The sequence below is a fragment of the Gracilinanus agilis genome, chromosome 2 (genome assembly GCF_016433145.1).
Source record: "Gracilinanus agilis isolate LMUSP501 chromosome 2, AgileGrace, whole genome shotgun sequence".
NCBI classification, from domain to species: Eukaryota; Metazoa; Chordata; class Mammalia; order Didelphimorphia; family Didelphidae; genus Gracilinanus; species Gracilinanus agilis.
In genome coordinates this window covers 546,150,011-546,176,113 of record NC_058131.1, presented here as the reverse complement: position 1 = coordinate 546,176,113, position 26,103 = coordinate 546,150,011, and the positions used below count along the sequence as shown (strand labels likewise).

At 34.0% G+C, this 26,103-nt stretch overlaps 1 protein-coding gene across 2 annotated transcripts in view; it reads right to left on the bottom strand.

The window, feature by feature from the left end:
• Positions 1-794: 794 nt before the first annotated feature.
• Positions 795-26,103, bottom strand: part of COPS2 (COP9 signalosome subunit 2) — a 50,296-nt gene continuing 24,987 nt past the window's right edge. The window contains exons 4-13 of one of the 2 annotated variants that reach the window (XM_044665183.1): positions 22,130-22,255; positions 19,150-19,260; positions 18,965-19,042; positions 16,521-16,695; positions 15,561-15,739; positions 15,376-15,428; positions 4,165-4,262; positions 2,764-2,846; positions 2,214-2,272; positions 795-1,539 (exon numbers count right to left, since the gene is read on the bottom strand). In XM_044665183.1, the coding sequence (XP_044521118.1) occupies positions 1,395-1,539; positions 2,214-2,272; positions 2,764-2,846; positions 4,165-4,262; positions 15,376-15,428; positions 15,561-15,739; positions 16,521-16,695; positions 18,965-19,042; positions 19,150-19,260; positions 22,130-22,255 (1,107 nt within the window). In that variant the 3' untranslated portion in view covers positions 795-1,394. The remainder of the gene's footprint in view (positions 1,540-2,213; positions 2,273-2,763; positions 2,847-4,164; positions 4,263-15,375; positions 15,429-15,560; positions 15,740-16,520; positions 16,696-18,964; positions 19,043-19,149; positions 19,261-22,129; positions 22,256-26,103) is intronic. The other variant, XM_044665184.1, reaches the window with a different exon arrangement.

The window sequence follows — 26,103 nt, the reverse complement described above, 5'->3', positions numbered from 1 at the left end:
TCACATATTTGGGGATCCCCTTTGGAAATTGCCTCCATGGCCTGTGACACACTTCTTTGAAGACCTCAAAAGTAGAGAATATTTGACTGGTGAGAGTGGATTTAATTTCTGGCAATACTCCAAAGCCAATGGGAACAATGTCTGGTGAATTCAGCAGGGGATCAACATAGTCTGAGGGTAAAGGAGGTGAGATTCTAAAGTATTTAAGACTGACTTTAATTTGTGGCTCAATTAGTGCTGAAAGCATTTTTGAGAGAGGGATACCAAAAATATTCTAAGCAACTGCAGCATCATTAAAAAAAGCATCTAACTTCCCATAGTGACAATTATAAAGTTCTGGTATATTTGAGATTATTTTTTAAATTAATTTTTACAATTATAGCTTTTATTCTATCCGACTGAAATGTATAGGTTTCACTATAGAATTTAAAGCCTTTTAGCAATTTCTGAAATTCAAGAGACAATAAGAAACATCCTGCCCATTATTTTTGGTAATTTTCTTTTCCAAATTTTATTCTACCAAGTTGGTATTACCCAACTTGTGACTATTAGATACTTAGTTTTTATTTTTCTTTATACTGTTAATAGACTACTTCAAAAGAAAAAACACAAAACCAAACAAATAAAACAAAACAAAAAAGCCAAATCTCAAAAGTAGAAATCAATTCATTTATCCCCAAATAGCTTATCATTAATTGGAGATAAAATAATTTGAAATCTCTAAGATACAAAAACAAACAAAACAAAACTCAAATATAATAAAAACACATCAAGAACCAAACTGTACAATTTCTGAGCTGCACTGTTTATTTTGCTGCTTGAAACCTAAGTGACAGTATGCCACTATCATTATGGGGTTTCGTCTAAACCTTTACTACACTGCAGGTACAGAAATATACGGACACATTTTTGGAGAATTGACATTTTGCAAAATGCAGCAAACATTTTAATTTATACATGAGAAAAGGAAGTGTTCAAAAGGGTATGCATTTCAAGTTATTGCAGGTTATTTCTGTGAGAGAATTTCTGCAGGTAAAACATGTTTAAATTTAACCAACAGTAACGTGTCAGTGTATTTAAAATCATGACAAAAATCTTCTCTCTGGTCATTAGTTGCCCATGACAAATTACTATGATGTTGTATGTTTAGGGCAAGATGTCAATACAGCATAAATCCCATGGCATTTTGGTTTTCTTCTGGAGATTAAAGCTGTTTTTCTTGGGATAAATGCAGCAGCAAAACACAAACCAGCTGATCAAAAAAGCACTTCTGCCATAACTCCAATAATTTTCAGGGCACATCAACCGACAGTAGTTTTGCCATTCCCAGTTCTTTTAAGGTTTACATCACTGCACTGTTGCCTTAAGTACGTCTTGTAAAAGCTTGTTCTCTGTTAAGCCAGTTTACTGACTACAGCTTGGTTGAGAGAATTTAGCTGGTTGGTCCATTTATCTAGTGCAGTATATCGGGCACCACCCCTCTTCTGATGATCCAGTTCAAGGAGCTGGTTGACTTGATCAATTCGGCCATGAATAGTGCTAGAAATAAATAAGAGATAATTTGTCCACAAAACACTATGCATATTGTCTAGAATGTTGTTTCAGAAAAAAATTATCAAAGAACACAAAAGAAAAAACTACTGTCTGTATAAATTGCTAATTATTCAATAATTCTGGATTCCTATGCTGTCTTATAAAAATTTTTTGCTAGAAATCAGAATGTAGGTACACTTCAACTTACTCCAAATATAAGAAAATAAAATTAGTATGAGAGACATGATAATTAACATGCTTAGATTTAGTTAGTTAATAAAGATCAAATACCATGTAATGCACAAAAAAATGTAGTAGTTGGTGGTGGGGGTGCTATTATCTAATCTCCATATGGTGATACACATGTGTCTTATGCTTAACAGTTTGAAGAAGACTCAAATAATTGTTTTCAAGATGTAGTAGGTGTTATGCATTAATAAGAAAGCTTCCCAAAGAAATAATTTAAAATTTTTTCAGAGTTCAAATGTCAAAAAATATTTGCCTGTTAATAAGTGATTTCTTTAATCTAACAACACAAATACATATACCCCACAATTTTTTTATCATAGGAAGTGATATCCTTATAGCAGTTCCTTTAAGAAAAAAAATCACAACTATCTTTGTCAATAAAAATTTTATATTTTGCAATTAAAAAGTATTATTAGTGAAAAAGTACTTACTTATCCAATATGCATTGTACCAGCAAGCTCTCCACATCAGCTACATCTATGTTTAATTCCTAAGACAGACACTGTAATTAATTTCACTGCTTTTAGATTTCAGGAAAATTGATATTATTTTAATTCATCTATTAGAACTTAACAGAAATCATTCTATAGAGAAATGCCTAAATAAGTTTTTTCAATGTGATCTCTAAAACAATTTTTTAACAGCAACCTGATAAAAAAATTTAGTTTTGTATAATTATAGACATTTACTTTTTCATTCCCAACAGTTTTCTGTATTTGAAGTTATTACTTTATCAATAATACATTTATCAAGAAATCCAATTTTATAGCATATTAACTTAAATGTTTTTTCTACATTAATAAGTTTATGCCAAGAAAACATTTCTGAACCATTTCAAAGAACAATTAAAATAGATATGAATTTAAGAGGTATTAGAACTATATTAATGAATATAGATAAGTCTTTCAAACTGAAAGTATGCATACTGTATTCAAAAATTATAAACTATTAAGAAGTGATAGATCCTATTAGTGTAAGTACCTTTGAAATAAAAGGAATATGTATTCTTGTGTAAGGCTTAATTAATTTTATAAGCACTTGTGTTCTGATGTTTCGCAAAAGCTCTGAAAAAAAAGGCAAAAGTTAAAAAACAAGACAAAATCAACATAACATACAATGAGGAAAGGACATGGTATAAATTATCTTTATTTAAAGGCAATGTGCACATTTGTTTCATAGCCAAAAAAATACCTTTTCAACAATCTTCTAAAAAAATAGCTTTAGTCTGAAAACTAACAGCATATATTAAAGTTTCAACAAAAATATTTTGGTCCAACAGACACATATTTCTTAGATATGGAAATTATATTCCTTGAGGATTTACTGCTTATGCATGTTGCTTGTGTTTACCTAATCACCCCCCTTCAAATTTTCATAGGCGTACTCTCTAACAATTGTCCATTGCTATCCATAATTTTTATCAAGTATACTGTAAATTCCTTGGGGAAAGAGTTTATCTTTTATTGTTTTTATATCATCCATATTGTTAGTACATTTCTGAGTCCAAAACAAGAAACTGATAAATGTTCTTTTAATGAAGTTGGAAAGAAATAACAGGAAAAGCAGAGGGCTTCCTTAGTGCAGTTGAGCACCCTTCTCAGAAGCTTGTTACATGAAAAACTTCTCCTGTTGAGGGGCAAAGCCTAAAGTCAAATCCATAAAGGCAAAAAAGCCCTATGTCTATGTATTAGCAAAAAGTTCCACAACTATGTAGGACACTGAAATAACAGAAATGTGAGAAATACAATTTATTCAGTAGAATATTTGTCTTATAAGTTACAGCATATTTATCTAAGCATATCATAAGTCAATTTCTATTGTTTTAGTTCCTTTTAAAAAGTACATTCTAAAAATTAACTAACGCAACAATCAATAAGAAATATAAGCATGAAAATATAAAGATTAATACTAAGGATACCTTAAAGAAAATAAGATAGCAATAGATGAAGGTAATTATCCTTAGGCTAACAAAACAGCTAACTACTTAAATAAGTGTTGAAATATTAAAGAATATCATCCTCTATTTCATATGGTAATCAATAATACTATATATCTTTTCTTTTCTTTTCTTTTTTTTTTTTTTAAACCCTTAACTTCTGTGTATTGGCTCATGGGTGGAAGAGTGGTAAGGGTGGGCAATGGGGGTCAAGTGACTTGCCCAGGGTCACACAGCTGGGAAGTGTCTGAGGCCAGATTTGAACCTAGGACCTCCCGTCTCTAGGCCTGGTTCTCAATCCACTGAGCTACCCAGCTGCCCCAATACTATATATCTTTTCAAGAAACATAGTATATCATACACTATGTCCTAAAGATTTCAAAATAATGATTCTGGACTACCATAGAAATGTAGGTCCAATTAATCAATTTTCAGGGAGAAAATACCTTCAATGTGCTCCCTTATGAAGGGATCGTCCATGATGTTGCTGTGATTTGTTTTCAGAATCTTCTCAAATTCAGTGATGTCGTTATTCTGATAGGCACTAAAAGAAAAGGGGAAAAAAGGCTGAATTCTAACCTAGTCAAATGTAAATAAACTGTACACAAAAACAGAAAATCCAAAGAGTTTTCTTGTCAATTAAGTCATCCTAATACCAACATGTTACTAGATTATCTAACTTATACAAAAGGGGAAAAATGATAATCAATATAAAAGGGGAAAAAACCAAAACTAAATCTGGAGGGCTGAGTTTAAACTCCTGCTTTCCAGATAAATAGTTGTATAATGGTAAGCAAATGACTTAATATATCTGGGTCTTACTTTCTTTATTTCCTTATGAGGGTGTTGGACTATATAATGTGTAAAGATTGTATATTCTATGGACTCAATAGATTCTCCATCCATCTCCCTTTTTTCCAAGCCTTCTCTAAGTAAAATAAATTTTCACTTTACGGTTTTTATTCTACTTATAGGATGGAAAACAAATGTTCTTTCCTTTTTGTTAGCTGCAAGCTATTAAAATGACCTTTGAAGATTTCAATTTATTTACCCACAATTAAGAGCTGACTGAGACTTAATATTTAGCACAATTCTTAAATTTGATGTTTCTAATTACAATTTTACTTTTATCCATTAATAGTCATCACTGAAGCTATTCAGGATACATATATATTTATTATGGTATAGGAGTTATGATCTCCTTAAAAAATGATGCACCCTCTCTGAAAGTTACTCAAAAAGTTTAATCTCTTAATTTTAATCTTTTAGAAAACCATAAGCAGCTACCAAAAAATTTCAAATAAAACATCTGATTCTCCTGCTCCTAAACATGAAGTTCCATTGAGATCTGAAAGATGGAACATTATTGTAGCAATCATAAAAAATTGCTGCCAAATGGGACACACGTACAAAGCAGAGAGCAGTGATGGAGTCCCTTACTGCAGATAGCCAAAGGCCTATTTACGGTCACAATTTATTGAAGCGTACGGTGTTCTACTGTTGATATCAGTTCTGTCAGGCACTGCGTGAATCTTGCTAAAGGTGCTGAGAAGGAAGAAGCCAACCTTCTGGATATGGCACCACTGTCTGCTTTATACATATGTCATATTCATCAGCCATTCTGCACGACCTCTGCTGTACTTCCATCTGTTGGATCGCAATGTAACTTCATTTTAGGGAAAGGAGATTCAAGTGCTTCAACAGGAATTTTTTCCCTGTAGTCTGCTGCCAACTGACTAGGAAGATAAAATTAGGAATCATTACTTTGTTACCTATCCAAAATGCATCATTTGAAATTATTTTTATGGGGCAGTTTAGGGAGAAATAAGCACAAATATACATTTTAATGAGGAAATGTTTTCTTATTGATTTTTTAAATCTTCTGCAAAGTCATAGGGACTTTTTAATTAGTTGTTACAACAAATTTGATAGCTATTAAAGTGATGACTATTAAAATCACTAAGAAAAGTGATGACTATTAAAGAAATTTGGTAGCTCTGTAGCTTCATTACAACCAAATATTAGAATGACATAAATAAGCTAAATTTTACTTAAAACATTTAAAGATGTGATCAAAGTCTATCATTAAAGCTATTTAATTAGTTAAAGTAGGATTCAGATTAAAACATAAAAGGTCCTCACTAAATTTTTCTGAAGAAGTTTAGGCTAAGCACAGAGAGGGTAATCCTCTCACATATGAAAGGCAGTGTGGTAGGGTCAAAAGAATACTGCACTAGGAGTTAGTTAAGCCACTATGTTATAATTGACAGTTTCCAAACCCTGAGCTTAATTGCTTGGGTTTCGTGATATTCATTTGTACTCATACTATGTTTATAAAAAAAATATTGTTGTAGTCACTGAATATTTCCTTGGCTCTGTTTAATTCACTCTTTATCAATTCATATAGATCTTTCCATGATTCTTTGTATTCATCACACAACATAATATTCTATTACATGCATGTATCACATTTTACTTAACTTTCCCCAACTGATGGGCATCTACTTTGTTTTCAATTCATAGCTATCACAAGAAGTACTGATATAAATATTTTGGAGTAAAATGGGGACTTTTTTTCTTATCGATGGCTTCCTTTGGGGTTAAAAACTTAGTAATGGAACCCCTGGATCAAAAGGTATGGACATTTTAGTCATTTTATGTGCATAATTCCAAATTGTTGTCCAAAGTGATTATAACTTTTCACAGCTTCACCAAAAATGTATTAATTTGCCTATCTTACCATAACACTTCCAACACTGACTGGCAATTTTTTGTCATTTTTGCCAATTTGCAAGGTATGAGGTGAAACCTCAAGATTCTTCGGATATACATTTCTCTTGCTAGTGATTTGGAGCACTTTTTCATGTGCTTGTGAATACTTTGCAGTTTTTATACTGAGAACTACTTGTCTATATTTGTTGGTCAATTATCTCCTGGAGAAACTATGCATTAATATACCATTTCATAAATATGTTACTAGATGCCACAAATTCAGTGATGAGTATAGACAGAATCACTTAGTGGAAAGAGTTAACAAAGCTTGGAAGTCAGAAGAGTCATGGACTCACGAGATTCTCTCAGGCACTTAAGTGACCATGGGCATGTCACTTAACCCCTTTGAGTCTCAATACAGCAATGCGGTCCTATAAAAAAATGGACTTTGAAACTGGAAGACTTGGTTCAAATCTTAGCTCCAATGCTTACTGTTATTATGGGGAGGTAACTTCACCTCTCTGAGATTCGGATTCCCCACAGGTGGGATACAGGCAGCTGTAATAGATGATCACCGAGGTCTCTAAATAAAATAGAATACTGATACTACCTTTCTTTTGTGAATAATGAAATGTAAGCTTTGAATTCAGTCTACATATATTCTAGACTTTGAGAGAGTTAAAGAATAAAATGATGGAACTGAGATAGTTGAATTTTAAGATCTCTTCTTATTCTTAAATTGGATGGTTCCTACCATGATCCACTTCCCTACAAAAACACCCCTTTCTATTCAATTTAATTAAAGTTCTAAAATCAGAAGCTTAATATTTCTATAAAAATTATAGCCAACTGAATGTTATAGGGAAAGCAAAGTATATAAAGATAAGAAGATTGTGAATTTAAAGAGTTGGAAGGAATCTTAAAGATGATTTAGTCCAACCCCTTCATTTTATAGATGAGAAAACTTGGAGCCAAGGAAGTTAAATGCATTGTCTAAAGTCTCACAAATATTATTAAAAGCAAAATCTAAACCTAGGTCCCAACTCTAGAGCCAGTGTTCTTTCTACAATCTCACAGTTTTAAACCATATATGAATATTAATTTAACTGCTGGTACTCAAATATGAATTTTTTGCCCAGTGTCCAGTCAGGTAACAGACTATTGGAAGAAATGAATAAATTTTGCAATAAATAAAATCAAAAGACATAAGAAATTTACAGCTAAATGGAAGGATGGTTCCCAGCTTATCTTTAAAGAAATAAGTAAAAGAATTGGCAGAAATGGTTTCATTATATATCAAAGGGCAAAAAAGGAACCTCACTTCATAGTACCATTGACTATCTCATCTTTCAGAATTCATGGTGGGAACAAGTGGAAAGAATTCCATGAAGAATGGGACAAAATCCTCTCAACAAGTTAATACATAAATGTTGATATATGAATACATTCCCTTTCCATTTATCCTTCATAGAACTGCTCACTTCTCATTTCCTTAAGGATCTAACTCGAGCATCATCTTCTCTATAGTCATTCCAAATCTCACAACTGTGACTGTTCTTCTCTCTAACCACCATGCATTCAACTATCTTCTATTTATTTTGACTTTATTCTGGAATTCCAATTCTATAATGAATAAAATTTCTCTCCATTCTGGACCTCTTTCTTCATTCCATCTACTAAAACATTCACTTGGACCCTCTCTGTTAACATGGCATTACTGGCCATTCTCTGCAGTACTTTCATTGTAGCCTTCAACTCACAATGGCCAGACTGTCCTCATATCTGTTGACCAATGGTCCTAGAAAAGTAGTAAGAATAGCCCTTGCTCACCACTGCCACACTCCCATTTACTAATATCTCCTTACTGAAAATTCACTCAATTAAAATTTTCTACCCAATACACATCACGATAGCTGTTGTGTGTCACACATCATCCCCCACCCTCATCCCCACTCCTCTCCTTTTTTTTCAAAGAATTCAGCACCTGGCTTATGATCTTACTCTCCTTCCCAATTCCTGTCCTCATACAAGCTGTCTTCAACATTCATAATAAGCTCTCTTAAAACTCCCTAATCTTTCAATTTCTCAATGTTTTTAAATTCCATGACCTACTCCTTCATTCAGCAGTATATAGGGATGGTCTCATCCTGGATACCCACATGTTCTTCTTCTTCAATCTCTCCCTATACCTCACCCCTTCCAAACCTGTTCTTTAACCCCAATAATACCTCTAATTCTTCCCCTTTCCTCTAGAATTTTCTCAGGTCGTTAGTGTTCTAATACTTTCATCCCTCTCTAATCTAGACCCTTTCTTTAACCAGTTCAATTTTACCCTGTCTTCTACTCTCGAATCTTGTGAATTTGTTCTATCATCACTCATCCCTTGGCAAAATTCAGCCTTGGATTACTGACCCTTGATCTCTGATCCCTACACTATGTTGCTGCACAGAGGTGGATAAAGGAAGACCATCCTGACTGGGTATAATAGGAGTTCATGGTACAGTGATCCCTCACTTATTACGGGAATTAAGTTCCAGACACCCCTGCAATGGGCAAAAAGCCACAAAGTAGTGGGAGAATAAACATACCAATGCTCAATCATGGAACCAATCAGTGCCCAGAATACAGAGCATAGCACTGGTGAGGGGCATCCATGGGTCCCCATTGGTTAGGAGCTAGTTAAACTCCACTCCAGGAACGTCATCTCTGTCTCAAGTTAGCTCGGCTTTCCCAAGGGGGACAAAGGGACTGAGGCCAAAGGGGTGAAGCCGGCTGGCTGGCCAGCATGATAGGGAAGGGCCCCTCTGTCCCCTGGGTTCCACTTCTAGGGGCCCTGCCCAGCATCCCCAGAAGTGTTCTGTAGATGTTGTGTGTGTGTGTTTTCAAGAATTCATTGGCTTCTCCTTCTGCATCCCTGCTCTGGCCTGCTCTCTCCCCTTTGTTGGGTGTGACTCCCTTGTGCTTCAGGCCCTGCTCATTCCGGCTTCTCTGCTCCCAATACTCCTGCCCAACCACATTTCGACCCAGGCCTACCCCAGCATCTGTTCCTTCCCCCTCTTCTCCCTCGGTAGGCAGATTCCTAGATCAGGCGAGTCCCTGCTAGGATCCCTCCACCAACTTTGTTCTTGCCCCAGTCTGGCTGTGTGTCCACAGGCCTCATCTCTCCTCAAGATGAATGCACATCTGAGCCCTAACTTCCTTCCCTTCTCTCCCACCCCAAAGATGGAGGGACAGGGGATTGAACTCCAGGTGCTAGGGCTACAGGCCTCGACCCTCCAGTCAGTGTTCTGTCCACTGAGACCCCCTTTCTACCCCAAGTGTGTCCCCATGGCAGAGGTTTGAAAAGAAAGGCATTCTCCCTTCTTAGCCCCCCTGTGCCCCTGAGTCCTATTACTCAGTCCTACTGTCCAAAGAACCTCAACTGCTCTCTTGGTTGGGCTGTGGATAGTGGGGGGAGTTGCTGTTGGATTTTTCATTTGGTAAAATGATAGTTTCTTACCAAAAAAAAAAAAAAAAAGAAAAAAAGAAATTCCGCAATAGAGCAAAAACCCCACAATACAGAATTAGATATGTTTAAAAAACAAACAAACCCAAAAACACGTAATACAATGAAGCCACAATAAGTGAACTGTGATATAGCAAGAGACGACTGTATTCATCTTCAACTGGGCCCTCACTACAACATGGAAATGCTTCTATTACTCCATCAACAACTCTCTCACTCTTCATAGAAGATATCCCAAATCTTTTCTTTCCTGATCTCTCTTTTCCTCTCCCCTCTTTCTCAATTAAAGACCTTGTATCTCTCCTCCCTTTCTTAGCCAAACTCCTTGACAAAGTCTATATCTGATGTCTACATTTCTTCTTCTCTCAACCCTTTGGAATCTAGCTTTCAAATTCATCTCTCTATTGAAACTGCTCTTGCTAAATCTGTTGAAGTCTTCTTTCAGTTGTCATCTTTTTCACTCTATCTGCTATATAGTTGACCAGACTCTCCTGAATATGCTCTCTCCTCAGGGCTTTTTGATGTGCTATTCTCAAGGTTCTCTCACTACCTATCTAAATGCTTCTTTTCAATCTTCTCTGCTTGCTCATCATCCTTATATAATGATTAACTGTGGATGTTCTCCAAGGCTCTAGGGCCAAGACCCTCTACCAACTCCAAATATCCAATCAGTTGCCAAATCTTGTTTTTACCTTTATAGAATCTCTTGTAAACACTCTTTTTTTCACTTATAAAACTACAATCTTCGCTTAGTCCCTTATCATCCCTCTCTAGCACTACTGCCATGGTTCTAAGCTTGCTTCAAATCTCTCTCCAAGGCAAGCCAGTCTGTCCTGTACTTAGTTGCCAAAGGGTCTGACCTTGTCTTCCCTTTGCTCAGTGAGCTCCAATGGCTCCCTCTTACTTCCAGTATCAAATATAAACTCCTATTTAAAATGTAAAGATCTTAATGACAGGCCCATTTACATTTTTCTAGTTTAATTACATTTCATTTTTCTCCAAAAACTACAATCCCTTGTAATTCCTTTAATATCATACTCTACTTTTCTATTTATGCCTCTGTGTTTTGACATGTCCAGTGATGGAATACTTTGTTTCCTTACCACCCTTGGTTTCCCTGACTTCATTAAAAACTTATATCAAAACCTACTTTGTCCAGGAGGTCCTTTTTGGTCCTCTCTTCATATTACCTTCCAACTACTCTGCATGTATATTTTATTTATTTATTTATATTTGTCTCTGACATCAGAATATCTACTCTTTGCTAGGACCATTTTCTCCTCTTTTGAAGTACAGTCCTAAAACATAATAAATATTTAAATAATGCATGTTGACTTTCAGTGATGTGATCAACTCCCATGTTTTTAATTATCATTTCTATGTTGATGATTCACAGATCTATTTAACCAGGATCAGTAACTTCCCTGAGTTTCAGTCTACCATCACCAAGTGCCTAATAGGCATTTGAAATGAGGAGTATCTTTACTATGCTGACTGGCACCATTCTTCCAGTCTACCAGATTTGTAAGCAACTGAGCAACTCTTTAACTTCTCTCTCATTCCATATATTTAATCAGCTGCTGAATATTGTCATTTATACCTCCATAACATCGCTTGTATCTAAACCCTTCTCTCTACTCATATAGTCAACCCTTCTCAAGTTCAGGGCCTCATCATTTTTTTGGATTGTTGTAATAGCTCCTTAATTATCTTCTTGATTTGAATATTTCTCTATTTCAGGTCATCCAAAATAACTTTTTTTTAAGTGCAGACCTATGCATGTCACTCCTCTAATAATTCAATCAACTTTAGTGGCTCCTTATTGCCTCTAAGATAGTACACAAGCACATATATCTAGCCTTTAAAGTCCTTCATAACATGGCCCCAGCCTGTATATTGTCTTAGCCAAACCAGCCATTTTTTCTTAACAAACATTTCCATCATCTCTCATTTCAATTCCTTTGCACTGGTCACCCTCCATACTTGGAATACGTTCTCAGCTCTCTACTTCACAAAATCCCTCTGTTCCTTAAAGATGTCACACAAGCACCATCCTCTAAAAGAAACCATTTCTGATTCTCCCAAGAGCTAGTATCCTTCTGTATAAACTGCCTTGTCTTTAATCACTTTGTATAATTTGTATTTATTTACTCAAGTATTAAACCTATCTTCCCCATTAAAATGTAAGTTACTTGAGAAAAGAGATTTTTTTTTCTGTTTATCTAGATTCCCCATATCTAGCCCAAGATAAGTGCTTAAAAAATGTTTCTGAAGTGATTTTAATATACAGGAGCAAAACTAGAGGCAGATGGTGAAAAAACTATTGGAAAATATGGTTGAATAAGAGACATAAACCACTCAGAAGTTAAACATCAAGAATACTTTCTTAAAAAAAAAAAAAAAAAAAAAAAGAGCCAGTAATTATATGTGCCGCATATGGACAATGGGTTTAACCTTAGAAGGAAGAGAAGCTAGATTGAATGTGAAAAATTTCAATATCCCCAGACATAAAAACTCATCATTTACTACTATTCTTCTAGTACTTTGTGATAAGTTGGAAATGGCACTAAAGAAAATAAAACCAGGAAAATAGCTAGGTCAGATACATAAAGGAAATCAATGTTGGAGATGATAATTTGGGAAGGGGTCAAGGAACTGATTTATAAAATATCTGAAAGAGGGGATAATAAAATGATTTTAGGAAAATATCACCAAAATAAAAAAAGAAAAAAAAAAAAGAAACCAGATAATCTTACTACTGAAAATTAGCAATCAAGACATGAATAACTACCAACCCATTTACCTACTTTTTTCATCTCTATAAATCTTTATGAGGGTTTTCACACATGAGAGTATCTTGATGAAAATATGAGAGGGGAACAAGTAGACCATGCCTGCACAATCACACAATTTACTGAAAAGTACAGCAAGTATAAGATCTTGTTATGCTTAAGGATTTTAAAAATGCATTTGCTTTAGTACTATAAAATATGCTCTTAAAGACTTTATTTCAAAATGCCTCTCATACACAAATTAATATCATGTAAGATCCTTTGAGAGCTAAAACACTTTTTTAAAATAATGGGCTTATCATAATATCAAGCCAAGCATAAAAATGATAATATACACTTGCAAAAGAAGCTTGCTTCTGTACTGGAAGGCACCTAGCAATATTAAGCACAGAGTCCAAATGGAGAAATTTCTTATGTATGGCAAAATCCTTCAAATGTTCTTTTTTTGCAGATGGTGTTCTTACTGCATCAAGTTCCAGAATACTAAAAAGAATTCTAGATTAAATCCACAATCACCCCATGAGTTCACCCTATGAATCCAAATAGAAAGAAACAAGTGGATGAAGAATAGCTATTGTTGAGATTACAGTAACTCCACTAACACTAACTAGTACATTGGGGGTGTGTGTATATGGTGGTGTGTGGGTGTTTCTCCAGACACTGAAGAAGGACAATGCTTTTGGCACAGAATGAATAGGAGAATGTGGGTGAGACATTGCTTTCAACGATCCTGAGCTGCTTTCTGAAATAAAGACTTAATTTTTTTTCAAAATCTGTTTTCAACCCCTAAAGAGGTAGATAATTTGGTAAAGAGAAAGTGATAAATGGATGGCTAGCCAGACTAACACACTGGTAATCAGTAGATTAAAAGACCTAAAAGTCTTTCAGAAAATTGGGCATGCCTTTTATGAAGGCTCTGTGGAAGGTCTAAAAAAAAAGATCATATAAGATGGAGAATGTGAATGTGATCTGAACTGTGGAAGGAATCCCCACATCTATGAAATCACAGATGTGCTAATCATTTATTATTACCTCTTGATTTTTAAACTTTGTACATTCTTCCAATATCAATCAGTTGACAATATCAATCCAATATCAATCAGTTGACAGTTGACAAAAATAGGAAGGACTCGAAGCAATTCTATAATCTCTATTTTTCCTTTCTGCCCGTTTCCCTTTAAGTACTAGTAAAATGTGATGGACAATCTAGGGCACTAGAGCCTGGGAAACCTAAGGGTTCCTATTTATTTCTAATATACTTAAAAACCCTGGCACTGTCCAGAGGCAACATCCGTTTCTCTTACCATGATTGTGGGTAGGGGTTGGAGAAAAGGGAAGAGAAAAACTGTTGGCCTTTGGACCACCTTCTGCCTACTGAATCTTTGTTACCTTCATCTAGGTTAAGCTTTCCTTTATCTCTCTCATTTGGCCTTGTTTTTTCCTAAATTATTTTGTTTCGAATTGCTTATAGTCAAGGTAGCAACATCCAGTAATTTCTGAGTTTTTTAATCTCATTTAATTACAAATAATGACAACTAAGTTTAAATAACAAAGGTAAAGTTAATCTAACTCTTCTAAGACTTCTCTTTCCTATTAGTCAAAACCCTGGAAAAGGCCATTTGGAAAAAAAAGAAAAAGCTGAAAAGCATGCGAGTATAATAGTGAGTGTATCAGTGCATTTATACATATATTTTTGACAGAGAAAGAGAAATGACTATACAAAGAGATAATGAGAGTGCCCAAGATTTACATGCAGGGCTTTAATAAGTACTTTTGGATAAAGAGATTAAGCAGCTCCTGTACAGAACTGTTTATATCTCTTCATCTTCTCATAGAGTTACAAATACACTGTAGTCACAAACAAATGCCTCAAAATACAACCATGCTCACTCCTAATTAAGCTCAGTTGACTGAACTCAATTTAGGGAAAGTGGGAGGGAAACTGAACTTAAGAAGAAAAAAGGAAAGAAATAGCTGAGTAGGAGGTATGCTCACTCTCCTCTCCATATGGACAGCTAGATGGTCTTTTAATTTAAAACTTTATCAACTCTGGGTAAGGATAAATTATATTCCACTGTGCTTTATTTTGTAGATGGGCAGCTTAGATCACTGTGTCAAAGACAAGAGAAGGAAAGAAAGAAGTGGAAAAGAAATTTTTCTTCACCTCAAAGTGTGTGTGTATAGGAGCAGTATGCTAGTAAAAACACAGAATATTTATGTCTAATTTTTAAATTTAAATTTGTCATTTTGAACCAATTTCTGTTCAGATTTCAGAACAAGTTAACACTGCTAGATGAGGAGAGGTGATGTGACAATGGACTTTGTACATTGGCACAGTTTGTTACTCAAAAAGGAATATATACATTAAGGCTAAAAAAGTAGATATTTATCTCAGTAAAAATAATATAAAAGATCTAGTGAGTCTAGATAGAACTTTATCACAATTATTGGTTTTTGAAGGAAAAAAAGCTCAAATATTTTAGTATTGCTATTTTGGCATATTTAAGATTAAACAATTAGAAATCACTGCAAAACTGTGATTATCACAAAAGAAAAAATTTAGTGTCAAGATCCTATTTTAAAAAGTACTCTATATTCTTAACTTGCTGTTTTAAGTAAATTTCCCCAATTCAAAGGCAAAATCTTACCTTACTAAATTCGTCATCGCTAGAATCTCTGGATCATTTTTATACGGCTTTGCCTAAATACAATAAAAACACATATTAATTATAAATATATAGTTATAAAGAAAGTAATAGTAATTTATTTTCCTAAGAGACACTTAGAAATGAGAACATGGCAAAGAACATCAGATACTAAAGTATGAACATACCTCCTGAGAGTCAAATGGATTTATTCCCGATTTCATTAGCATATTTGCTAAGACCAAATATTTTAAGCAAGTGGTTCGTCTGGGACTCCCTGATTCATCATAATTCTTGAATGCTTCAAAAAAATCAGTGTGAGCCTTTTCAAATTCACCTTCTCTTAAGTGCATTTTACCACCACATTCTGTGAAAAATACAAAAAGAGAAAAAGCCAAGTAAATAGTCTTACATTCACATGAAATATATATCAGTGGCACATTATAGATTATTTAATTCTATATATTCAATAGTTAGTTCTCAGTGTGTTCATTTTTATTAAAAAAAAAAATAAATCTCTTCATTAGGCAACTAACAAGAGGAAACTAACAACTTGCTGTCTTTGCCCACTTACCTACAGCGTAAGCAGAAAGGAGTTTTACAAGAATTTTCAATTTCTCATATATTCAGTTTGTGATAAAAGTTAAGTTTTATTCCCTCCTCCCCCTACCTTGGCATGAACCTTACGGGGTAAAAAAATGTAACTTAAATTTCATTTCAAAACTAGTTATTTTACTGGCCAAGAACTATTATACTGTATATGCAGAATATGGACAGAATATATTTATTGTCAGTAAAATAATTTACCAATTATATGTAATAGCTAACATTTTTTAAAAGCACTTATTATATGTGAGGCACTGTTCTAAGTGCTTTACAATTATCTCATTTGATAACCAGAACAACTCTGGGAGATAGGGGTTGCAATTATTGTCTTCATTTTAAAGATGAGGAAACTGAGGCCAACAGAGGTTAAATTATTTGCCCAGGTTCACAAAGCTAACAAGTGTCTGAAGCCAAATTTGAATTTAAGTCTCTTAACTCCAGGCCTGGCAGTCTAATTCACTGGGTTAGCTGGCAGCCTGTACTTTATAGTAAATGTCTTGATAGTTTATTTATCCCCTTTCAAAAAACTCTTTCCTACTTACCTCTAATGACACCCATGATCAGTGGATGGGGGATGGCTGACTTGATGTGCAGTGACTGTTCATACAATGCTTTAAGTTTTTTGTTATTTTTCTGTGCAGTATACATTTGAATTTCTAATGCATAAATTTCCAATAATTGTGTACCCTTTTTTAAGTCATCTTCTCCATCATCCGTCTAGGAAAGAGAATATTTTTAGTGTGACAAATTTAATTGAAAAAAGTCATAGAGGTATGTAGTCTCCAACTTCAAAATAGTTATGCACCAAGTATTTATTTTTAATTCTATTATTTGAAGCTCAGAACCTATTTCCCTTCAGAAACTGTTTTGGGTGAATTTACCTTCCTAGGCTAGACCATAAAACCTTCTTTTAACCCATAATTTAGCCAAAATAGAGTATACTACTGATTTAACTATGAGTTTAGAAAGAATTTGTAAACTAGACATGAAGTTTAAACTTCTTTTTATACCATTTTATTTGCAAGAAATGTTTTGCAAATCCCAACTTAGAATGTGGAAATTCAGAGAATATACTATTCCATTCTTATTATAGCTACTGGTCATGTGTCAAAAAGGAAACCTGCATAATTGTCAGCTTATAATCACCTGTTAAGAAGGGACTTCTCTACTATAAACAAAGCTCCCTAGCCAACATCAACAACTGTTTGAAAGTAAAGGATATCTAAGCTGTGCATTTATTTGTATCTTGAGGCTATCGGTATGTCAATATTTTTCAAAATAATGTATACAATGTACATCAATAAAGAGAATCATTTAACCAAGAGTTAGATATTCTAATGTCTATTATTAGTATAGGTCAATAATTTCTTTCCAGGAACTGTTTTGATATATTATGTTTTAGAATCTTTATCTTCTACTAAAAAATTGTTTTAGAAGATCCAGATTAAAACTGTCAGCTGGAACACAATGAGAATCCAATAAATGGAGTGCAAAAGGTAAGGGAACATGCAGGTTATGACCTCACTGCTTTCACAGCAAAATCAAAACACAAGATCAAATACTAGAATGGTGTTTACAATGCACAAAAGATGTATTTGTTTTCATGTTTTGAAATAAATGCAAAATTCACCAGAGCTAATTTTACCAGACTATTTTGCAGCTTTTATTCCTTCAAAGTATTTGATGAGACAACTTCCTATAGACAAACCTGCAAGGTTCCCTCTATTCTGAAGGGCCCTTCAAAGTCTATCCTGGCTTCTTTACTATTTCCATTTCACTTTGAAATTGGAGCAAATATCCTTTCTGATGAAGGCTGGACTAAAATCTATCATGAAAAACCCTGAAAAGCTGAGAAGTAAATTAAATGATTTTTGTTACATTATGAAAAATAATCAGGTGAAAAAATAATAAAATGGTGAGCTTAAAATGGGTTTAACTAGCCTTTGTTTTTAAGAGAGAGAAACTACTCAGTTCTTTTTTCTCCTACTAAGTTTTTTTCTTCTCTTCATAGGAGATAATGTAGATTATTACCATAGGAGAATACCAGAAATGCCCAGAAGAGCTTTTGGCTTTTGGAATATGTAATGAGGTATTTTTGATAAGAACTCTAATCTAGCAAATATCTGCCAACCTAGTGGATCAAATGGAGAAAAGTTTCAAGTTCTGAAATAGATTCTACTTTCAGGTGGAACTTATATTCTGGTTTTATATTACAAATTAGAGTGAAAAAAACCCAACAACCCTCAAGCTATGTACAACTTATACTTTTAATTTAGAACTTATTTCTGTTTTTAAAATTTTTAATGATGCTTTTTAATATCATTATTTCTCTTGGACTTCACTTCCCTTGGCCTGAAACAGAACTCTTTGTAACTAACTGGTACAACTGAGCAAAATAAATCCATTCAATGATTATGTCAGGCTTATTGTATCATCAGTTCTCAGAATTTATCTCTTCAATATGTGATGTCTGACACATTTAGCTATGTACTAATTTATTGCTATATTAAAAAATTATGAAACAAATTCTCTTTTAAATTAGGTTTTAAAATTTAGATCCATGGTTAAGGTGGATTAAGATAAAAGCACTGTGATATAAATAGGGAGGTATATTACTTCTACCTTATGCAATTCTACAGAATTGAATTTCAAATACTTATGTCTAAAGTAAATAGTTTTATTTGGAGTTACATTTATATGTGATTAAATAAGCATTATATACAATTATAACTAGCAATATAAACTCACCTTTTAAGAACACTGTTTTTGGTTGACCTATAAGAAATTATGACACAGATCTGAACTCCCTTTTGTTTCCAAGGTGGGAGCACTTATTTTTTAAATTTCTACTTCTCTTAGAAAACTTAGCAATATAAAATATTCTAAACTGGTACATTATTTGTCTTTGCTCTGGGAAATGCAGTTATTACTTGTGCTTATAAAACACACACACACACAAATGAATAAAGAAAATGATGGATACTACCTGGCATGACTGATGCAACTGGCGCAAAATTTTTTGAAGCTTTCCATATTCTTCTCGTTCTAGATATAATTTTCCAAGCTGTAAGAAAGCAAAGTCTTTAAAACCATTTAATTTGTAAATTTGGAATTGAGAGGTTTGCATCTTTAGGATACACAATGAACAAAACAATTAACTTTAAATGTTACCTTTGTGTTTGTCTTAAACCACAGCCTATCATTCTTAGCGTCTTTCAGAGCTTCCAGTGTTGTTTCATAGAATTCCTGCAGTAAATCCATCTGACATAAAAAATCAGAATTCTATAATTGTAAACAGCAAATTTATACCTGTTAATAAAGTTAATCTGAACAAACTAAAAGTGCATGTTTGAATTTTAATAAACAAAAGATACTGTATTCCGTATCTTATTGAGTATCTGCTTACAGGGAGTAAAAACTAGTGAAATCTATGTGCAAGCAGCCTCCAACCTATGAATGAAATATATTTCATAACCTTGTTTTGTTAAAGTGGGCTGCCTGCAATTTGAGAAGCATTTATTAGTCACAAAAGGTATTTAGGTTTCTAGGGCAATTCATAAAAAGCTTATTTCATCTGTAATGTGATATCATCTAGCCACGAGCTGAACTATAGGTTATATTCTACCAATAACATTCACCTTCTATTGCAATCACACATACATTTTACTTACTATAACAGAATTTCAGGTTTGGAAAGTACTTCAGAGGGCAACCCAAACTACAACAAGAGTTCTTTCATCATTCCCAACATCCAAATTCCCATTTAAGATCTCTAATGGGGATGGAGGGATTATGGGGAAACTCCTTTATCCAAAGCTAGCCCATTCTGCTTTTTCAAATGTTTTACTTGTCAGTAAGTGCTTCCTTATATGAAATGTCCACTGTGGGCCCCATCCCCAATCTTTATCTTCTGTCTTAGAAAACATTAGGTATTGGTTCCAAGGCAGAAGGGGCAGTAAGTAGTAAGCAATTGGAGTTAAGTGACTTGCCCAGGGTTGCCCAGCTAGGAAGTGTCTAAGACTAGATTTGAACACAGGTCCTCCTGTTTCCAGGCCTGGTTCTCTATCCAATGAACCACCTAGATGCCCCTCTTACATCAAATCTTAATCTGCATAATTGCAAATTTACTCCTTGGCCCTAGTTCTGACCTCTGGGGCCAAGCAGAAATTATTCTAAACCCTCTTTCACATGATTTTTCTTCAAAATATTTAAACAGTGATATCATGTCTTCCTACCCTGTTGCATTTCTAAGCTTAATATTTTCACATTCCCAGATTCCTCAGTTTGTCTTCATATGGAAGCCTCTCAAGACTCCCTACCATCTTGATCACCATTAACTAAATTAATCCAATTTTAAAATGGCATATAAAACTGAACATAATACTACAGGTGCTATCTGATCAGAATAGAGAGTACAGCATGACTATCAATCCCTTTACTCTAGACATTACTGCATTAGTTTTTCTGGCAGTTAGGTAGCACTGTTCGCTCTAAAGTTGTAGTACACTTCCATCTCCAGGCCTGGCTCTCTATCCAATATGCCACCTCACTCCTTCTAAGTAATTAAATTCTGAAACGGCACTAAGAACTTTGGAACAGCCTGTATAAAATAACTGGAAATACCAATCTTTTTCTTGCTGTTTATCTTGACTTAAACACCATTTTGGCTCCAGGATTTCCTAAAATAAGACTATTTCCTTAATGAATAAAACTAGCTTCTATTCCCTCTCATTCATTCAATTGGTTGTTATTTTTTGTGAGATTTAACCTTTCAAAGCTATATTTTAGCTACATTCTACAAAGTCTCAGTGATACCTATGAGTTTAAACCTACCAATCTGTTAGGATCTCCAGTCCATTATGTTTCTTACTCATAATTTTGTGCAGAAACACCCGAGATTGTGATTTTACTGATTCCTTTTTTTGTCTTACCAAATTTGCAGCAGGTACTCTTTATGATATCTAGCTTGGAAAACACCCACAACACCCCCTACCACACACACATGCATGCACATTCCTTCTTGCCCTTTACATTTTTTTAGGCAGTCTAATATAGTAAATACTCTAAAATGCCAACATATTTTAAAACATTTTAAATAGTCATTTCAACTATGAAAAACAAAACAAAAAGACAATTTCAGAATGTATTCCTGGGAATAATCAGAACAGTATAGGATTCTTATGCAGGACAACTAATAGAATTTCTAGCTTACTTATATGTCTGTAGATGCTTCTTTCAAGGAAATACATTCAAATAAATCTGTATTTAATACTTTTAAGTAAAGAGCATGTTATTTTAAAAATCCCACAACTGAGTACAATTAAATCTTGGTAAATCTTGACACTTAAAATCTTACACAATAAATCCCTACCTTTCTAGCTTTACCTTATACTCACTGGGCACCTAGTTAGCATACTGGATAGTGTCAGGCCTCAAGTCAGGAAGATAAATTTTCCTGAGTTCAAATCTGGTCTCAGATGCTTACTAGCTCTGTGACCCTTGAAAAGTCACTTAACTCTATTTGCAAACCACTTCAGTGTCTGTCAAGAAAATCCAAATGGGGACCTGAAGAGCCAGACACACCTGAAATAACCACCATCAACAAATTGGACTCTTTTTCTCTTTCCTAAAGTCCCTATTTTCTAGACTAGAAGTTTTTATACCCAGAGATAACATTCTCCTCCCCAAGCCCCATACTCTGCTTTCACCTTTGGAACTACTGCTGGGTCATACTGTTATATTTATTTACTTTTTATGTGCCATTCCCTTTATTTGTTTTGTATATAATTATTGTATTACTCAAAATATAAGTTCCTTGAAGGGAGACAAGTTTGATTATTATTATTTTTTTAATCCTAACTGCCTAGCACAAAGAGAGCAGTTAGTAAATGATTATTTGCTGATATCCCTCTCCTAGACTATAATTCCATAAGAAAGGGGCTACATTTTATATGATCTTTGTACCACTCAAAAAACCTAGTACAATTCCCCCATACATCGTGACAACTAAAAAAAAATTTGTTGCATTTAATTAAGGAATATAACTGTTTAGATTTTTAAGAACTGTATAAAATCCATTAGAAACAATGGATATGTAGGTGTGTACCAAGTTAAAAAAAACAAACCAAAAAAAACAAAAACGGAATCTAACCTGTTTAGAAGTAGAGATATAATCAAGAATAGAATTAATAGACTTTTCAGAATAATTTCTTGTGACTGCACTCCGAATGTAGGTCAATAGTTGTTTATATCTATTCATCATTTCTGGATAGTTCGTCTGTGAAGCAAAAGACATGAGATCTTATTAAAAAATACTCTGGGTAATCTTATTACATTTTTTTTTACTGACTAAAGCACAGAGTTCAAATAATTACATAATAAAAGTCATAAATATTTTAGATAGATAAATGACTCAGGATCAGTTAGTTAATTATAAAAGTAAGTAAATTATTATAAAAGTTAGTTTGAACATGATTGAGGGTGTGGACTCGAAACTACCACACCAATGTAACTACCAACAATTTGGAAATTGGTCTTGATCAAGGACACATGACAAAACTAGTGGAAATGTGCATCGGCCATGGGTGGGGGGAGTGCGGGGGGCGAAGGGGAAAGGAGGAGCATGAATCATGTAACCATGTTAAAAATGAATACTAATAAATGTTTGAAAAAAAAAAGTTAGTTTGAAATAGCATCCTTGGGTCACTAAATCTAAAATAGCGCAATTAGATACCAAGATAAAATTGGTGGTGAAAACTTGATAGTATTCTAACTTTTAGATGCTAGTCTTCAAAGCTTTTATACTTCTACTATGAGAACAGGCATAAATAATCCAAAGAGAATTCTTAAATTCAAAGCAATGGTTAAGTTTAAAAGAAATTCCTTCAAAAATTCCAAATTAATGCTGCTCAAAATACTTATTAGAAACCTAGCTTCTTAAAAGTATTTTTAATTATCTGGGAGATTTCAGTACCATACAGTGCACAGGGGGAGGAAGCTATGAATTTTCCTCTATTCATGGATAATGGTTAATCACTTACAAGTTTATTATCGTCATTAAAACCACAAGGTAGAAGAAAGTGAAGGGTCTCTGAATCTCACATATCTGTCCGTAGAGCCATATAAGGTCTTAATCTTAGCTGATGTTTATTTGATAATAGCTGATTAATCTTCAGGTCGCATGCCAGCCAGAACTATTTGTTCTATACTATGGCTCTGAGAGGCAACATGGCATAATTGAAAGAACAGGTCTCAGAGTCAATCAAGAAGATGTAGGTTTCAAGTCCTGCCTCTAACATATACTGGCTGTCTGCCCTTAGATAAATCACTTCTCAATGCTCTGAGCAATTCCCTAAGATTATAAATTGCAGAGATGGTGTCAATCTGCATTAGATGGGAGTTTCCTTGTTTGAGGTTCCCAAATATCAAATAATAAGTCACTATTGTCTCTTCAAGAATTAAATGTTTCCAATATCTAAAGAAACGAATCTTTAGTTTCTTGGCAAGATTTTTTTGCAGGTAAATCTTTTCAGCAAAGGGGAAATCTTCCCTAAGCTCTTTAAATTATGCAATGCAGAAAAACTTATAAACTTGTCACCTAGCCCCATTATCCTTTTGTATTTCTAAGATTCTTTACTTTTCTGGCCTCTACCTTATAAGTTTCATCTAAGGAAAGATATATAAACAGGTAGTATGTTTTTATCCTTCCCAAACACAAAATTCATTTAGGGATTACTCGTTCTAAAGATCTTTGAATGATAAATTTCTTTATATACAAGAGTTAAATCAAATTAATATCAAATTCTCTAAGTATAATTCTGAAAATAAATACCTTTTAAAATTTCTTTTAAAAAGAAGTGAGGGATTAATGATAACAATTCCCTTGACTTACCTTTCAAAATTGTATTTCCCATGCACACATTGTAATCATGCAAAAATCCTTGAAAAATATAACAGAGGTATACTATATCTAACAGAATATAGCACTGATTATTAACATCATGTTAGATATAAAACAGAAAAATAAATGCCAGTTAAACATATTTGTCATTTCTGTGATGGTAATTACAGAAAAAGCACAGTCTGAGATGAAAGCAGATTTTGTAGTCTAGGAGTTCTTAACTGTTTTTTTTGTGTGTGTGTGATACAGCCTTCTGGAAATTTGGTGAAGCCAATGGACCTCGTCTCAAAATAATGTTCTTAAATGCATAAAATAAAAATGCATTGGGTTACGAAGGAAACCAATTATGCTGAAATTAAATTATATGTACATATGTATATATCCTTTGTGTGTGTGTGTATATATTTTATTTATTTTATTTTATTTTATTTTATTTTAAATTTTAAACCCTTAACTTCTGTGTATTGACTTATAGGTGGAAGATTGGTAAGGGTAGGCAATGGGGGTCAAGTGACTTGCCCAGGGTCACACAGCTGGGAAGTGTCTGAGGCCAGATTTGAACCTAGGACCTCCTGTCTCTAGGCCTGGCTCTCAATCCACTGAGCTACCCAGCTGCCCCCGTGTGTATATATTTTAAAGCATGTAGACTATATCCCAAATTAAGAATCTCTGCTATAGATGGTGAGGCCTTCCAGATGTTTCTACTTAGGGATATCATGCTAGTTGTATCAAAAGTCTAAAGAAGATACAAATCCACTCAAAAGAACGACTTAATTGTACACGCTGGAAAAAGCCAAGTGCAGGAAAATGCTTGTTATCTAGATTATGTTATGAAGTTACTAGATGGGATAACTATAGAACTCACTCATTTTTCCTTTTCAGTATATATTATGCATGCATAAACTGTACATATATGCATATTTTGCTTACATTGTATGGCTACATATATTCCTTAGATAACCCTTGCACATGGATATGGGTTGGGTTTACAGTTAATAAGAAAAAGGAGACTGGGCTCAAGGGAATTTGCCTAAGGGAAACTGAAGGGTTCCTTTAATTATACAAAACTTCCCAATGAAACAAAAGTCCATCTTTTTAATAAAAATATTCTACAGTGTAAATAAATTCTCCTAGTAAAAATAAATGTCTTTTAAAATGTTCCTGGTAAGGAGGATTCTTATAAGACTGGGGATGGGGGAAGAGGGGAAGAGTTAGTGTTGGTTACATAGGCATGGATTTATGGTCCTTGGATTCTAACCTATCCTGCTTTAAGACAAAACAGGGAGACAGATGATTCAGTAGATAGAGAAAAGAGAAGTCAAATTTGAGGCACAGAAGAGCTGACAGAGAAATAAGAGCAGGGAAAAAACTAGGGAATTCAAAGGCATTTGAAAGCTGTAAGGGATAGGAAAAACAGAGATTCAAATGCTGCATTATATTAGGTGATTAAGTTTCTTTAGTCTTTGTAATGGGCCTCAGATATCTGTTGTCTGGGTTCCCTTTAAATTTTATTATTTTAATTCTTCTCAATTACAGGCAAGCAAAATGTTAACATTTGATTTTTAAATTTTTGAGTTCCAAATTTTGTCTCCCCTCCCCCTCCTTAAGAAGGCAAGCAATTTGATATTGCCTATACATGTACTGTCATGCAAAAATTTAGCCATGTTTCAAAAAGGAAAACAAAGACAAAATTCCCCACCGCCCCAAGAATAATAAAATTTTAAAGTATGTTTCAATCTGTATTCAGTCTTTCTTTAGAGGTGGATAGTATTTTTTATTGTCTTTTGGAACTATTTCGGATTATTGTATTGCTGAGAATAGTTAAGTATTTTATCATAGTGTTGTTACTGTGTACAATGTTTTTCTGGTTTTGCTCATTTCACTTTGCATCAATTCATGTAAGTCTTCTTAGGTTTTTCTGAAAGCATCCTGTTTGTCATTTCTTATAGCACAATAGTATTCCATCATAATGATATGCCACAAATTTTTCAGTCAATCCCTAATTGATGGGCATCCCCCTCAATTTCTAATTCTTTTGAGCTGCTATAAGTAGTTTTGTACATAAAGGCCCTTTTTCTTTTCTTTCTTTAGGGTATAGAACTAGTAGCAGATCCCTCTCTACATATCCCTTCTATAGTGGTACCCTCTCTTAAAATCAAATGGAGATTAGGTTTAAGGACAGAAAGTCTAAAGAGTTAGCCTAATAATCTTTCAATTCCTGCAGG